Source organism: Phycodurus eques, chromosome 6, assembly GCF_024500275.1.
Source record: "Phycodurus eques isolate BA_2022a chromosome 6, UOR_Pequ_1.1, whole genome shotgun sequence".
NCBI classification, from domain to species: Eukaryota; Metazoa; Chordata; class Actinopteri; order Syngnathiformes; family Syngnathidae; genus Phycodurus; species Phycodurus eques.
In genome coordinates this window covers 30,658,655-30,676,065 of record NC_084530.1, presented here as the reverse complement: position 1 = coordinate 30,676,065, position 17,411 = coordinate 30,658,655, and the positions used below count along the sequence as shown (strand labels likewise).

Genomic DNA, 17,411 nt, shown 5'->3' with positions numbered 1-17,411 from the left:
ACGAAACGATTGCCGCTCTTGCGCTTTCGTTCTTTCAACGCCATTAAATCTGTCCCCCGCGTAAACGGGAGATTTGCGCTTCGCTTTGCATTTTGTTGCCTTACTTCATCCAACTGTGACCTTAAAAACAAGGTCGTAGCAAACTGTGATTTTGGGCGCCTTCTTCCGCTGTTAGCAATTATACTTCGAAACGATGACACCACCGAAAGCAACCCCAACGAGGACGATGAAAACAAGTTTGACGCCGCTTAATACCGACGTACAAGTTCTCGCTTGTACGTCGGTATTAAGTGAATGAAGCAGCGATCGGACGAGCCCGGGGCTGCGCGAGGTACAGCACGGTATGCGTTTTTTACCGTCGTGTAGCAGTTTTCTAAAGTCTTATTTTCCCTGGTAGGACAGTCGATGTGCCGCTTGTATTTAGGGAGTTGGTGGTCGAGTTTAGCTTTGTTCAAGTCCCCGAGAATAACGAGGCGTGAGTCCGGGTGTTTTTTTTCAATTTCGTTGACTTGTTCGGCGAGCGCTAGCAACGCGGCGTTCGTGTTAGCTTGCGGCGTAATATAGACTCCGGCCAGTACGAACGATGCGAACTCACGTGGCGAGTAGAATGGTTTACAGTTTTAAGAACAGCGATTCCAAATGCGGGCTGCAGTGTGTGCTGAGCACCGTGAATGATGTTTCAAAATGACACGTGTGCGCGTGTGTAAAGCTCCAGCTCTTTTGCCGCCTTTCACTTCTCACAACAAACAGTCGGTGACGCGGAAAGGGTTCGAAACGCTGTCGCGAAGCGAGCCAGTACATCGAATTTCTCTCCCGAGATGAATAATGCATCCATCGGCCACGTGCGGCCGAAACGGCCGTTAGCGCGTCTGCCTCGCAGTTCGCGGGTTTTATTTCGGATTTCGCTTTTCTCCGGCATTCCAAAAGCCAACGTATCGAACATTCGTAAAACGGGAGGGGACCAGATACATATATTGTATTGACGTTTCAATTCTTTGTGTCTTTTTTTGTATCGTATTTGGTATTAAAGTCATCCAAAAGTAATTGCAACTAATCAATTACATTAGTTTGATGACACTTGGATTACATGACTCATTACATATTTGTATATAGTTAACCGTATAACTGTACGGGAGTTCATTTTCACAGTTACCCTAACGCAACGCTGGTGGTCGCCATCGAATGTTTCCTCTTTGCCGTAAATGTACGCTTCAGTTACTCACCGGCGCAAAAAGACAAAGAAAAAGCAAAACACACAAGGATTGTTTGAGCGACAATGTCAGTGCGTTGCCAAAGTTCTAACGGCAAAGTTTTGATCCACATTTGTATCGTGAAATGGCGAAACTCCAAATCGGAGCCTCCGCCGTACGGTCATCGGATTAAACAATCATCCGAAAGCACGGAGCCATATTACAATGGGATGGCAGAAAACACAAAAATCATCGTGCAGGAACTGAATATGCGTTGCGGATTCCTGATTCGAAGTCCCGATGGCAGTTCGAGGGTCAAAGTGAGGATTTTCTGATTGAAGTTTAAGATTCAGCCTAACTTTGTGTTTTCTAGCTGGGTGAGCCCTGACGAAGATGGACGCCCGCGTGTGCGTGTGCGTGTGCGTGTGCGTGTGTACTGGGCGGTGTCTCGATGCGACGCGACGCCTCCCCGCCACTTCCTCCTCGGGCTTCAGAAATAACCAACAGACAGCTTTATTGTTCGACAAAACCGCCCGCTGTCACTCACACGCAAACACGCACACGCCTCTCTGTTATTACCACAACAGTACACGTACTGATTTCAACGTACAAACGTAAAAAAAGGAAAAAGGAATTTGGGAAGATCACTTTTGTCCAAGTTTGTCTGAATTTCCATATTTGCAAAACTTTGCCGAGTACGTTGCCCTGCGACAGTCTCAGTCATAATCGCGAATGAATTACGGCTCGAATCGCGGCCGCTTGAATGTTTTTCATCGCGTCGACCTTGTCATGGCGGGCGCAGTGGCGGTCTGCATCAAAGTGGCCGCGGATGAGCTTCTGGCCTTCCGCCATCAAAAACATCAAACGGCTCCAGCAGATTAATCAGAGCTCGAACATCAAATTTTAAAACTCAGCATTCTATTTTGCATACAAACAAACGACATCGTTGAGAGACCGAATTGCATCGTTGACGTGCGGACAATCGTGTTGGTTCCATTTTTCCCGGCTAATCATAATCATCATCATAACAATGTACTTTGAACCTGGCCATTCGTGACGCATTCGTCACAAATCTTTCTCGTAGGCCAAGCACGTGCACACACATTTTGGGTGGCGGGTGCTCGAGCGCCAAAAAAAGGGCACCTTTTGCCCAAATTATCGGAAATCTCTGGCACAAGGCCGATTCGATACATATCTAGATACACGATAAACGATATCTTTAAGGGCGGAACGATACGATACGGTACCCATATTCAATACGCTTCGATTCGGCGTGAACATTTGTTGATGTAGAAGTTAATCATAAAGAACCTTGAGTTGACTTAACCCAATTCTACAAACTGTCTAACCCTTTTTTCGAACACGTAAATGACCACGCCGCTGTAAAAATCAAATATATATCTAGATTTTCGGAGAAACTCGTGATTTAAACAGACCACAAGAATGAATCTATTTTTAAAAAACATCGATACTGCTCGCTGAACGCTGACTGACTTTTTGAACTCGAAGTCATGATGGCGATCGGTTTCTTTGCGTCCTCTCACTAGTTTCTTCTCGGGGTCGCAAAGTACCAAAACCGGAACGCAGAAGTGGACTGCACGGGCTCGGGAAGAAGCAGTAGTTCGCCGGGGCGGATCGCCCGCGGGAATTGTCGAGATGTAACTAACTACCTTCGCCATATTGTCTGCACGCTTGCAATCTGCGGCGCACCTTTCGCCGTGTCGAAGGCGGACTTGAGATAAGGCACGTAACGTGACGTGGCGTCTGTGACCGCTACTTTGCTATCGCTGTGACCACTAAAGTAGCTTAACGACTGAAAAGCGACTTGATGTTGAAATCGCGACGCGCCCACCGCTGCTGTTCTTGGTTTTAAGCGTCACGTTACGTGGACGGCGCACAGCGTCGGAGCGCTCGTGCTTCTTTTAAGAAATGAAAACTGTGAAGCCTCAGGCAACCGATTGCTAGCCTCGCGATATCCGCTCCGCAGCCCGAGAACCGATGTACAGTATCTAAGGATTTTGTATCGATTACGGAGTCCGCCACCGATACGGTCGTATCTCTCGCCTTACGAACGAATATCCGGTCGCACCGGTTTATCGTTCTCAACACTAATAAAAGGTCTACACACCCCCGATCAAAGCGGCAGCGGCACCATTTTCACAAAAACTCCAATAAATTCCCATTGGATATCAAATCAGTTTGGGCGGAAGTGATGACTGAGGATGTATTCAAAAAGAAATGACATACGGATTACAAAAACGGTCCGCGGCAAAGGGCACTTTTCACTTTTCTCATCCAGGGCGAAAAGGGGCTGGTGCTCGAACACCGCTTGGGGTCTATCCTGCACGTGCCTGCTGAATTCTCTTCAATAAGCACACGGATGGGGAATATTTTGCTTGAATCTGTTGCACGATTGCCCGGAGGTGGGGCTCGCAGGGGCACAGCTCGAAAGGGTAACGTGGGTCCCCCTTCCCGTGGGCTCACCACCTGTGGGAGGGGCCGTAGGGGTCGGGTGCAGCGCGAGACGGGCGGCGGCCGAAGGCGGGGACCTCGCCGATCCCATCCCCGGCTACAGAAGCTGGCTCTAGGGCCGTGGAACGTCACCTCTCTGGCAGAGAAGGAGCCCGAGCTGGGCGTGCGAGGTCGAGAACCTCCGACTCGATAAGGTCGGACTGGGCTCCGCGCACGGCTTGGGCTCTGGTACCGGTCCCCTCGAGAGGGGTCGGACTCTCTTCCGCTCTGGAGTGAGAGGCGCCGAGCAGGTTCGGGTATCCTTATCGCCCCCCCGGCTCGGCGCCCGTACGTCGGGGTTCGCCCCGGCGGCCTTCGGGTGGGGGGACGATGGCGGGGCAAGATGCCGGTCCGACGTGGCGGGCCCAAGCGTATCGTGAGGGTCTGCTGGGAACGTCTGGCGGAATCCCCCGTCAGAAGGAGTTTCAACTCCCACCTCCGACAGAACTTTGCTCACGTTCCGGGGGAGGCGGGGGGCATCGACAAGGAGTAGAAAGTATGGATCGATGTTTTCAGATGTAGGGAGTAAAAATAAAAAGGAGTCCGAAAAATAAATACTCAACTCAATTACTAATCTCGTTAACTACAGTAATGGAGTACTTTTGTACTATTTGTAAATATAGGTTCAGGTTCAGTGCCTCCGGGAAACTGGTCTACACGAAGCGTCAAATATTTTTAAGTTGGTGGACCCGCTGGATGGGAAAGCACACACACAAAGAGACCCCCCCCCCCTCCCACAGCCCCTTGGTGGCTAGTTAACAGATGTGAATAAGTGACAAGTGGAGTCCCGGTTACGCCCTGGCTCTGAGGAAGGGAGGAGAAGAAAGAGAGAGACATTTTGTGGACGCTGGATGTGCTGACAGGACACAGGCGGTCGCGCCCAAACTGTGGCGCCTGACCTTCCCCGACAAACAGTAACACCCTGACACACAAACATGTATTAAGCGCACACGCATGCGTGTACAAGCTCATTCCTGCCCGCGGCCATTCGTCTGCGTGCGCGTGACTCGGCAAGACGGCTGCAGCGCGCCCGCGTGTCCACCTCTTGGCCGCATGCTTAACGTTTGTCGCCATGACGACCGCAGTCACGTGTCCGTGTGGAAGTTGTAAGCGGAGTCTAGTTCACGGCAAAGGTGGACGAGTCGGCAATGGGAAAGCGTGGCGGAGGCCTCGTCGACACAATCGAGCGAGTCGAGGTGCGAGCCGTAGGCCGACAAAGATTACAATCCGTTTTGCTGGATTTTCTTTTTCTCTTTCTCTTTCATAACATTTTCCTAACAATAACGCGCTCTAAATTTTAGGAGGAACGCTCTCATATCCTAAAAAAAAACATTCCCTCCTTTTCTCCCTAATTGTTCGTGTCGTACGACACTGCACACGTGTACCTAATGTTGTGGCCAGTGAGAGCAGATTCACTTCATTTTCAAGCTCAAGAAAACTGATGCCCGGCTCCTTAGCGCCTAAAAGTCTTTCACAAATACCCTCTTGACCCGCAAAACTGACATGACACTGAGACGGGACAGTCTGGACAATTGGCCAAAAGTGAGAATCATCCTTGGCGCTTTTTACAGCCAATTTATTGGGCTGAGTAAAAATCTAACCGTGTCAAATTCAAAATGTGCAGCATGCTCATTCCTGTGGAATGATGAAAAAGTGCACGTGTGTTAATGTTTCCAGTTGCCAATCATTTTGTGGCAGCGTATCTCAGTTGTTGAGGGACTTGGCCTTGTTATTGTTTCTCACGGTTTCTCTCGGACGGGAGCAAGAATCATTTCCTCGAGCGCATATTCGTCCAATTTCACTTGATTGGTCAGGAAAAGATGATTTATTTCATACAAATAATGTACCTCTGTTCATCTACGTACTGTATGCCAGCAGCGTGTCGTGACGGGCAGAACAATGACATTTTCTTCTACCGGATGACAGATTTAGCAGAATTAACCCGTGTATGCGCCTGTTCATAGCTTTCAGCTTAACAGGCCCAAATGTCACACTGAGTAAATAATAGTCAAAATAATAATATATATAATAATAATAATAATAATAATATATGTAATAATAATAATAAACAAAGTTCACGAGCGTTTGATCCATGAAAATGTCGAAAGGCGTCCACGCGTTTGCCTTTCTGTGACTCTTCCAGTCTCCCCGTTGCAACCTGCTGTTGACACTCGACATTGCCGCTGTGGCATGCGTGGCGACCAGGAAACGGTCACGTCAGTCAAAAATCAAACGCACTCTGTTCGTACACGCATCTGCATTTGAGCGGCACGTAGGCATCAATCAGCGTTGCGCAAGGGCAACATGTTAACTAGCAGTTTGGGCATGTGAGCGATTGCAACTTGCAAGTATGAGGAAACATGCGCTTACGCAGCTGTGGTGAAACGCCCTGGCGTTGCGCGCACGCACACGCACGAAGCACTTCCCCGCCAAGATATTTCTTATCATCACCTCAAGCCCAACATCAGTCATGCATCCAAGCTGAAATAAGTTCACGCATTTGTTGTCTGAAACCCACGAAAGGCCATTTTCATGCACTGCGCAAACGCCGACCAACATTCATTCGCTTTATAGCCGCACACGTGTGCAAAATTGAATTGGAAAATTAGGATAAGACCACAATAGTCGCCAATAACTAATAACCTCATACACATTTACTGTAAATTGAATAAATTGATATCAGGCATTGCTTTTGAATTGTGGGCCAGCAGAATCATTGAATATAAAACAACAAATACAAATATGAAACTCGGTGCAGAGAGTCACAACCTGCAGAAAATGTGCACTCAACATTGGAAGAGAATGGCAGAAAAGTCCAAAACATTTCAGACAATTTCACACTTGAGTTTGGGAACCCCTTTCTGATTTTAGCTCATAAAGACAGATCCACAAAGGAAAGCTTAGATGAGGTTGTTGTGGAAGAACGTGACCCGCCAAAATCCTTTTGGAGGAATTGCAACAGGGCGCCCCAGCGGTGAGCCCTCAGGTCCAGGATGGCCTCGCCACTATCGGAAGCACTGACCGACATTTACAACCTACATGATAATATTTGTTCCACGAAACTGTATTCATTTATTCTTAGCAGCCCCCCGACCCCGAGCCGTCACATATCGTGGCGGAGGGTCCGGGGAGTGCCTATGATGCGAGGAGCGACAGTACGTCGTCAAGGGCTTTATGCCCCCGATAAGGTCAATCAGGGCGGACAGGTCCGAGGTGAGCGACCGGACAAACCAAAACATTGGACTCGAAACGGAAACGACTTGGATGAAAATCAGCGCCTCCAAACCACGGTCTTCACTCGGAGAAGTGTGGAGTGCCCTCTTCAAGTCGGAGCAGGGACCCTGCCCCAGTTCAAGCGTGTCGGGGTCTCGTCGACGAGTGAGAGATCGGTGCAGCGTTTGCAGTGATGCGGACTCTGTATCGGTCTGTCGCGGTCAAGGACGAGTCTAGATTTAGCGCTCAATCTCCGTTCCAAGCCTCACCTACGGTCACGAGCGGGGGGCCGTGACCCAACGAACAAGATGGTGGATACAAGCGGCCGAAATGGGTTTCCTCCCTGGGAACGGCCGAGAAGCTCGGTCATCCGGGAGGGGCTCAGAGTCGAGTGGCCAACGGTCTGAGTTTGAAGCCCGTTTCCTAGACAGCGGTACCCCGAGATACGAGTTTTTTTTTCTCGAGATGCGAGCCGTCGATTGGCCGAGTTTTTGTTTTGACTGGCGAGCCCAAACGAGCCACGCGGGCTAAACATTAACATAATGCAAAAATAAAATGCAATAACGGCAGCCGGGTGTTAAAAACAATTTAAAGCTTGTGGACAAGAGATGGCCAGAAACGTTACGGAGATACGTCTGCAGATGGCACGCAAAACATTATTAAAGATCTGAATGTCACGTGGGGTGCAAATGTTGTTACTCTGTGTTTGTACACAAAGCCGTACTGATTTTTTGGGATGAAAAGAGGTCAAACTAAAGTTTTGTTCAGCCTTCCTGCACAACGGAAGCAGAGAGGGCGTGGGGCGAGCGGAGACACACACACACACACACACGCACACGCACGGCGCATTTAAAAGAACAGGCACGCAAATGAAACCACCATGTGTGACTTTTGGTTTGATCGCACTTCATAAAACCAGTTAATATATTTAGTCTCTTCGATTATGTTTTTTTAAGGACTATATTTTACAATATACTGCCACCTGTCCCTCTTAAAAACATGTTTAAAAAAAAAGGGGGGTGTATTCTGGGGGACTGGAACAGATTAATTGCATTTCCATTCATTTGAATTGAAAAGTATGTTTTGAGATAAGTTTTTTGGAGAGCATGGTCACGCAACGAATTCAACTCATATCTCAAGGCACCATTGTACTTGTTTTTGTTGTTTTTAAATGATGAAAATTTGTCAGGGTTGTTCACAACGCTCTCGTTGATGGCGTGTCAAACTCGGAAGACAAAGATTTGAATTTTGCAGGGACTTTGAGGACTGTGACAGAGAAGGCGCTGCAGGTGCTGTTATTTTAGAAAATATTTTATGATTTTTGCATTTTAGGTCCAATCTATATTATTTACAGCGCTTTTGTTACAGCTGTGGTACTTTTTAAAAAGTGCTCTAGAAATAAAGTTGAGCGCTCCCTTGCAATTCTAACAATCTCAGTTGTATTCTTTGCTGGTGGAGTCGTGCGACGCGCAGGCACGTCCGCCCGCTAAGCTAACAAAGACACAAACTTGCCCTGACGCGCTTTTTGTGCCCCTCCCTTCAACCACGAGGAATTCCTGGAAACAAGTGTGCGTTTCTTCTTTAAATGTTGTGCCCTATATATATTACTATATGTTCAATTATTATATGAAAGAAATGGTGTTTAAAGAGTTGTCGTGTTTAGACAAGAGGCGCACACACAAAAAAAGATGAGTTGAAATGATATGGAATATATTTTAAGTACAGATTGGCAAAAACAGAAAAATAATTTCAAATAAAACAAACAGAAGCATGGGATAAAATGTTTACAGTGTAACTCAAATTGATTGTTGCAACCATTGCACGTGCACGTGCACGCACACGCGCACGCACACGCACACGCAGTCGTATTCATGACTTGGGAGGCTGAAGCTGTGGGGGAAGGAATACAGTGTAACCGTTACAGTACGGGTTCATACTCAAGAGGTCATTTAAATTTAAAACAAAACAAAAAAAGTGACCGACTGGAGGCACAACTCCAGACCTTTGTTGTTCCTCTTGTAACACAAATGAAATAGGAAACGCAGGAGCCACCACGGTTTATTAAGCTTGCGTCTTTCTGGGCTTTTCAATCGGTTTTACTTGCGAAATGTCCTCGGTCGTACGCATGCTCTCGTTTGGGTTCTTTGGGAACAAACTGCTGCACGGTGTGCTGGCTCCTTGTAGCTGCTCACAGAAACGAGTACAAGTGCCGCTGTGAGGCCCGTGGGTGGCAGTGCCATCTTTGGGACAGGCTGGTCAAATCACACGCTTGTTTATCACACAAGAGCTTTCATAATGATTCTCCCTCTCTCCGTCCCGCTCCTCGTTTAATTAAAGAAGCCTGCAGGTGAAACGAAGGACAAAAGACGTCGAGAATCAAGTCTCCCCTTGTCCGTTGACCACCTTCTCCGTTACACGCGCGGGTTTGCGCGGGGACTCCAAAGTCCGATCCCCCTGCGCCACTCGTGTGCCGATCGCAGCGCCCGCCGTGACTTCGGGCGCATGTATCCCCACATCAGACGGGGACAGTCTGCAGCCATCGGGAGTCGTTCGGACGCCCAGGGCGGCGAGTAGGTTGCCGAGGCGCGCGGCCGTGCTCGCCAGCTGCTGCTTCTCCAGCTCCAGAGAAGAAACCCGCTCCTTCAGCCGGCTCTCTGACTGCGCCAGCGCCGCCACTCGACTCTCGAGGCTGCGCACCCGAGCGTACGACACCTGCACGGGAAAGGGCGGGCGGATGGAGGTCACCGGTATCGAGGAAAAACACAGAATCGTGTTCTAATAGTGGGCGGCACACTGGCGCATGTGGATAGCATGTCTGCCTCGGTCTAAGGTTCTGGGTTGAAGAGGCCAAACCATTTTGGGTGGGTTTTTTTTCAGTACAGTACCGAGGCGTACCAGCCAAGCTCCCACACTGAACATAATAAGTAAGCGACAGGAAATGTTACACCCATGCGCGCTAGCTACTCGTAGATGCCGTCAGCAAACACAGTGTAGCTCAGCTCCTGGCTAGCGGACGTCGTGGCTAGCAATATGCTAATGCGGCAAGTCAGGCAACGGTTTTTCAAAATATAATATACTCTGTATCATGTCTTCGTAGGCTATTTTTAAAATCTTCTTAATGTTCTTAACTTCTATAAGAGTGGGTCGCGACTTTGCAACCGTAGCAAAATGCGGCTTGGAGGGTGACAAGTTGAAAGCGCTTGAATTGGTCGTTTGTCTACATGGGCCCTGTCATTTACTGGCGACCGGTCCGGGGTGTAACGCGACTCGACGTGATATTGAAAAGATTTGTTTAACATTAACTCCACGTTCACGACAACTGCATGTACAAAAATGAAACCAGTCAAATTCAATATCACTTTAAATTTCAGGTAGGCAAGCGGATTTCAGGCAGCACACTGTAAATCGACTCGCAAAGTAAATATTGACATTTCCCTCTTATCTTCGCGGACATTCATCACGAAAAGAGAATTTCTTGCCTTTTTCGATTCGAACTCGTGATCGGGATCCTCTGGCACACGAGCTTTATTGGGGAGCAAGGAAGCGCTGACAGTCCTCTTCGCCATTGTTTGTCGTTTACAGGAGTTATGTGAAATCTTGAGATTCGCACGATAACCCCACACACAAAAGCCACAGTCGGGCTGGGCGCTACGGCCTTCAATTAATTTCCCTTCCCTTGCATCTTGGCACTGAGCTCTTCTTTTTAGGAAAGTGCTGAATCAAGACACTGTTTACCTTTGAGGAGATGAAGGATGCAGACATGCGGAACTATAACAGCTGAGTGAGAATCCCTGCGGTAGAGAATGGACGAATGAATGTTAAAGTGCCGAGTGTACTGTATGGACCTGCAGCTCCTCGAGGAGATCGAGGTTCTGCTGTCTCAGGCTCTGATTGGTCCTCTCCAGCTGCGCGGCGCGCTGGTGTTGATTGAGGGTCGGGGGCGTGTCCAGGAGTTCATCCTGCAAGACGTGGTACTCCACCTCGTACGCCTGGAGCTGCTTGGAGACATCCATCTCACAAACCTGCAATCAGGCACAACATTTGTGCTACTACCTCAACTAATGTTAGCTGAGAGCGATAACCGATGAGCTGCTGACTGGCTTGCTGCCATGCGTGTCGTCACTCGGGAGGGTTTTGTTGTTTCAAAGCTCCCCTTCAATCAAAATCCATTTTTTTCTGTTTTACGCAGAACGCAAGTCAAAATGAGTCTGTGACCTGGTTTTAGTTTGACATCTTATGCGGTTTGTCGATTGAATTCAAAAGGCAATAAGGGCGTAAGGCCGGCCGACAGTGTGACAGTTTTTTAAAAAAAATTTTTTTTTATTACTATCAAGTTTTATTTTTGTATTACTATTAATGAGCCCACAATCCTTCCCATTGATACTAACAGGGGACGGGCATCCCGCTGGCCGGCCGCCGTGGCTGCTCACAGCGTACCGTCGGCAGATGGGAGGGTCACAGGGCGAATGTAAAATAAATAAATAAATAAATAAAGGAACCAGCCTGTCTTTTAGTCTGATCCAGGCATTATATGTCGCATATCAAGGAGAAATCTGGCCTTCTCAAATGCCAGCTTGAAAAAGGACATTTTGGGCATTTCCAACCCAAACCCTACAAAAGGACACAAAAGATGCTCAAATAAAATGAAAAAAATGGATGGTAGGGGACCATTAAATGTGTTTGTATTGCAGTGTTTCACTTGCAAAGCCATTAAGAATGTGATTTAAAGTGTAACTTCAAATATCGCATGGACAATAGATAAGGAGTCTCCGAAAAGAAAGCACCATTTGTACCCTTGAAAAGAGGCCCATGTTTGTACCCGTAACTGAATGCTAACAAGTACTGGAGAGAGAAACGCATTGAACCTTTGGTGACAATTTTGAACACATTTGTATTTTTTACAGCAAGTATTTTAGTATGTACTGTAGATGTAGGCGACTTGACCTTCCAGATCTCTTAGAAAAGGTCCAATCATATATCTTATGGGATAAATATGTATACATTAGATTATACTGTCAGGGACAAATATGGACCGCAACTGTACATTAGTTTGACCCCGAAACTGACTTATTCAATTTGTATTTTCAATTGTTTTGAAATCCAAACAAATAAGAGGTCAAGACAGCATATTGTGTTCCACTGTTGTTGTTGTTTTTTTTTTTTTGTACGTGTATTTCTTTTAAAAGCATCGCTTGAGCCACTTTGTCACTCTTGCACCATCTTTGAAACCCACTGGCGTACAGTTGAGCTGAGGAGGAAATGTGAGTCACACATCAGGCTCCCTTTAGGCAACATGATGTGTGACCAGATGGTACCGAAGGGAAATTACCTGCAAGCTACTGCATGTCAATTGCCACTACTTTGTATTTTATTTCAAATTATAAAGTCAACGCATACTTCCGGAGCTACCCGATAACATGTCTGACTCATACAAGGGTACAAATTACCATCACACTACGTATTAGTCAAAATGATGACAAGGAGGACAAATAAGGGCTGAAGGGGTAAATAATGAGTCATTCAACTCTCTTAGAGCGCAATACTGATGATTTTCAGTGTTTTTCTAGTTCCTTTCACACTACTAATGCAGGAGGCTAAATGAGCTCCACCCATTAGCGGCTCACATCGTCACAAGACGCGAAGAATTTTCTTTCCCTGTGTTGTTATGATGTAATGTTACTGGCAAGAAATGCAAAATCACACCTGTGGACTGAACCGCAGGGGACTGCGAGCATTTCGTCTGTGCATTTAACACGAAAGAAAAAGGTGCACACATCTACGGTTATTCGCCATCAGACCCCGAAGTAGAAATGTATAATAGACGCCCACTAATTCTCATCAATTAAAACAAAAGTAAATAAAAATACACTTGAGACCATTTTATACTGTATTTTTTGTCATCTTATAAGGTAAAAGCCAGCTACACCGCACAGCGAGAAATGGAAACAATTTATGGAATGTTCACACTGTCCGACGGAACATACGTCGGATCTTGGTTTTGACCGTGTGACTATTGGGCTCCAAAGGCAGCGTCATTCATGTCGTTATGATACAAATGTTGCATTTGGGGTTTTTCTGCGCACAGGGAAAAAAGTACAGAAAAGGAGGTTTAACCAGCTAAAATGAGCACAACACACCTGTGAGTCTCTTGATTCGCCATCTATTTTGCGTTTGGCGCTAATGGTAGCGCTTGTGAAACAAGCGTTAGGGTATGTTTTCATTAACAGCAAAGATGAAAACAACGTAACTTTTTACATAGTCCTTAAAACAGTAGGTGTTGTACCAATGATACGATACATTTCCTATGAGAACTTGCTCATCAGTGTCAACACATCTGGCTGAGAGATTACGTTTTGGCCATGGAGTGACTTCCGGGCTCCGGGCCTTAAAAGGCAATACTGCCATAGCCAGCCAGGCTAGATGTAAGGTGTGCTTATTGACCTGAAGCGAGAAATTAAACAAAAAGATGTATAAAACAAAAAAAAGTGCTGTTCAGATATTTATAACCTTCCTCGGATCCTTTAAATTTGACCTATCAAGCAGATAACTGCAGCCTCGACAAAAAAGCGGCCTGTCCACGGACTGGGTGGAAGTGGCTTTGAGACCGCAGCGAGTTCAAACAAGCTTGCGAGAGCAGGAAAGAGACGAAGCGCAGCTCTCACAGCTGAGCGACCACACCGAGCGCTCACACTCGAAAGCCGAGCCACCGCTGTCAACACCGCAGTTCCATTTCACAAAAACGCTCGCACTTTATGGAAAGGACGCACCCGTCACTACGGTAACCAAGAAATCGGAGGAGCTTGTGGCAGCGTCGTTGACACGAGGAGATGAGTGTCCCTTCAGCCCAAATGTTTGAAACTTCTTGTTGGCTGCTGCAGACACTCCTTTGTTAACATATTCATCAACAGCAAAAAACTTTCTGAATGATGCAAGTCAAGAAACGAAGAGGAAAGAGTGAGGTGCTTGCTTTCGTCGCTCTCACCTGATTGATTGTTTTCTCCATCTGCACCAGGCCCAGGTTAGGCAGCGTGGTCTTGATGAAGTCCACAATGGACTCCAGGCTGTCATGTTGCAAGATCAAAGGTTTGTGGCTCCCTAAGAGACTCAAGGCCACCTTGAAGATGACCTCTGGCCCCTGGAGGAACAACATATCTGACAAGGGGAAGAAAACAGAAAAGGCCAAAACGTGACCGGTCGAATGTAAAAAATGCACAACATGGGCCGATTGGAGACGCAAGATTTTCCTCTTTAAACAATTCATCAATTCATTGGCGTCAATAACTTGTGGCAAGGTAAGGTTGGCCAGAGTCGGTGTGTGAATGCATGCTTTGAATGTATAAGGGTGTGGTGAGAGTTACATGAGAACGTACAAACATTTACAAGAAATGGGAGTGGAGGCATCAAGCCCAACATACAAAACCAACGCGCGCACACACACACACGCACACGCACACCACACACACACACACACACACACACACACACACTCAGATGAGCCTGAGGAGACACTGAGTCTCATTCAGTAATTGAGCACCATCTAAGAAAGCGGGCGTGAAAAAAAGGAGATGAAGTAACAAGGGAAAGTACAGACAAGACACAGGAGTGTGGGTGTGACGGCGCCATTTACATACAGAAAAAAAAAGATCACACATGACGAAATCACCAGCTTGTAAACAACCTACAGTTGGATAAGATTTGATCGCCTGATGACTTGGCATGGAGGACAACAATAAAAAACAAAACAAAAAAGAAATGCATATAAATGAGAAAGGGTGTTGCGACCCGATCTTGGATAAGTGGACAAAAATGACGGCTGGATGGCATGCGCACAGTATCCAACATGCAGATGATTTAGCGGAATTGAAGTTTTCCATCCATCCATTTTTTGTAGCGTCGCAGGTGAGCTGGAGCCGATCCTTTGATCGAGAGGCGGGGCACACCCTGGACTGGTCACTAGCCAATCGCGGGGCACATAAAGAAGAGCGACCACTCACATTCGCGTCCTCGGACACCACAGACTTCATAGAACCTCTTTTTGGGAGTGTGAAGAAGCCGGAGTACCCAAAGAAAAATGCAAACTCCACACAGGAGGACCCGCGCCCGTACTCAAACCTCGGACCTCTCGAATGCGAGGCAGACGTGCCGACGACTACTCCACCACGTTGCTTCTCCATCAGAACAGAAGAATAAATCTTACCAAAGACTCTGGCCACGAAGCCGAGGGGGAAGTGTGAGGCGAAGGCGGTGAGGAACCACGGCGTGGCGTACAGGCTGGGCCCGATCTCCTGTTGCTCCAGGTGGCTGTAGAGATCCCGGTGATAGTCATGAAGCAGACGAGACAACTGGTACATCTGAATCTTGGAGGAAGCACACATGAAACACAGGTTGAACACATTTCGCTCACTTCACTGAGATATTTACTTGTTGCCAAGACTTTACACCGATTTGATCGGGCTGATCGGTATCGGCCGATATTTAGCATTTTATGCAGATCGGCTTCAATGTCATAATGCACCGATCCGATCAATGGCGTCCTTGATCGGCTCCGCAAAAGACTAACTCCGCGTCGCGCGTGCACAGTATATTTGAACCCAAAAGCTAGTTTATTTGTAGCCTTGTCGCGTGTTTTTTGACGTAGTACTGTAAGTATCGGACCGCCAAAGAAGTTATTTAAAAAAAATAATAATGGAAAAAAATAAACCTCGGCAGTGTGGAACAGACAACACGTCTGAGACGGACAACACGTAACAACAAGACAAATTTGCTCTTGCACGATTGCACTGTCAGACTACTGCAATAAAATCTTGTATTCCGATACCACCGCATCCCGTTTTTTACGATCATTGGGCTTTATCGTGTCAACTCAAATGCGACCAGATACACTCGTTACCGTGGCGACGAGGACAAGAGCGGAGCACGCCGACTTTGTATTATAAGGACAAAATGGAGGAAAACGTGTGTTGGTGGTCACCGGGGCTCAAGACAGGAGAGGACGTTCGTTTAAGGCTCGCTTGAGGTACGTTCACGTACTTCGAATACGATACGGCTCGCAAGCAGGCAACAAAATGTTATGTAGCCTAGCAAGCTAGCGGTACCACGAACGGTTGGACGTAAACCTGCCGCCGTTCTGTCGAATCATGCTCTACAGTTTCAGTGTGGGTGCAGTCATTTAATTAAAAATAAAGTAATTACAGTAAATTAGCACCCATTATTTCTGTTACGTTGTAATGTTTGTTTGACCTGACTGATTAGAATACACGCTCTGACTAGAGCAGTAATTGCCAACCTTTATGGAGCCAAAGAACATATTTTACAATTGAAAAATCTGACGGCACACCAACAAACAAGAATGTCACAAAAAGTGGATACATGAATTACTGTATTTACTTCCTACCATCTGATAGAACACCATTCATCTGTCACTATGCCTCAATGGCATAACTAGAGAAACAATGATAACATTATTTATCGTAAATATACTTTTTTGAGCAATTAAGTACACAAGTATGTATATACAGTAAATGAACAGGTCATTTAAATAGACAGTGAGAATAAAGTCAATCAAATTTGCATGTCTGATTTTAAACCAACATAGGTTACTTATGGTGCGGCTAAGCTTTATTAAAATCGTTTAGCTTTGTTCGGAGCAGACTAACATAATCCCTCTAATATTGGCATCGGAATGGGATCAATACACTTTCTTCACAGTGATTTTATCACCAAGACGGCGAGATGAGTGTGAATAAATAGTGGCCTGCAGTCACATCTATTGTGCAATCATAAATAAGTGATCCAATAATCCCTTAATTATAGAAAAAATAAGTATGGATTGCTTGTTCATTTTACCTGCAGGATAATCATATCGGGCCTGTACTGTTTGCGGAGGCCGACGTCATACATGAGAAATCTAAGCATGTTGAATGCGTCTTCTTCCCCCATGTGTAAAAGCAAAACTCCAGCGATGAAGGACAAGCCCTGGCAGTACCCAACCTAAAGCGCAGGATCGACAAGACAAACGTGACATTTATGCAGAGAAGGGGAAAATATTAAAGGGACAGTTGATGATTCGGTTATGTGTACAGAAGCCATTTTCTACCTCAGGGTCCAACAGCGAGTATGCCTTCAGGATATTATACAGAGACAGTTGTCCTGCCCCCAGCTGGGTTTGGAAATAGGGATGAGTGGGAAAAGTGCGACCTGAGAGAGGGGACAAAAGTCACATAACACTTACCCTGCGAGACGTGGTTACCCGAGATTAATGGACGAAATAGAAACAGCGTTCACGCCATTTACTGGATATCAAACGCAGACTCAGATCCCAAAGCCTTTCGGTGTGCGCATGAATTACCTCACCTTCACTTTTTGTGTTAACCCATTCCACAGTGTCATGCTTACAAACATGTTCAAAAAAAAACGTGCATGAATGCGGCTTTGTGCAGTGCGGATACCGTCCTTCAAAAGGCTTCATGTGAACCGTGACATGTCTCCTTTGAAAAA

The 17,411-nt window shown here is 46.6% G+C and overlaps 1 protein-coding gene across 4 annotated transcripts in view; it reads right to left on the bottom strand.

Annotated features, from left to right (window-relative positions):
• Positions 1-8,607: 8,607 nt before the first annotated feature.
• Positions 8,608-17,411, bottom strand: part of tbc1d1 (TBC1 (tre-2/USP6, BUB2, cdc16) domain family, member 1) — a 40,367-nt gene continuing 31,563 nt past the window's right edge. For all 4 annotated transcript variants that reach the window (XM_061679125.1, XM_061679123.1, XM_061679122.1 and 1 more), the window contains 6 exons: positions 17,011-17,111; positions 16,761-16,904; positions 15,112-15,271; positions 13,897-14,066; positions 10,760-10,936; positions 8,608-9,626 (listed from right to left, as the gene is read on the bottom strand). In XM_061679125.1, the coding sequence (XP_061535109.1) occupies positions 9,291-9,626; positions 10,760-10,936; positions 13,897-14,066; positions 15,112-15,271; positions 16,761-16,904; positions 17,011-17,111 (1,088 nt within the window). In that variant the 3' untranslated portion in view covers positions 8,608-9,290. The remainder of the gene's footprint in view (positions 9,627-10,759; positions 10,937-13,896; positions 14,067-15,111; positions 15,272-16,760; positions 16,905-17,010; positions 17,112-17,411) is intronic.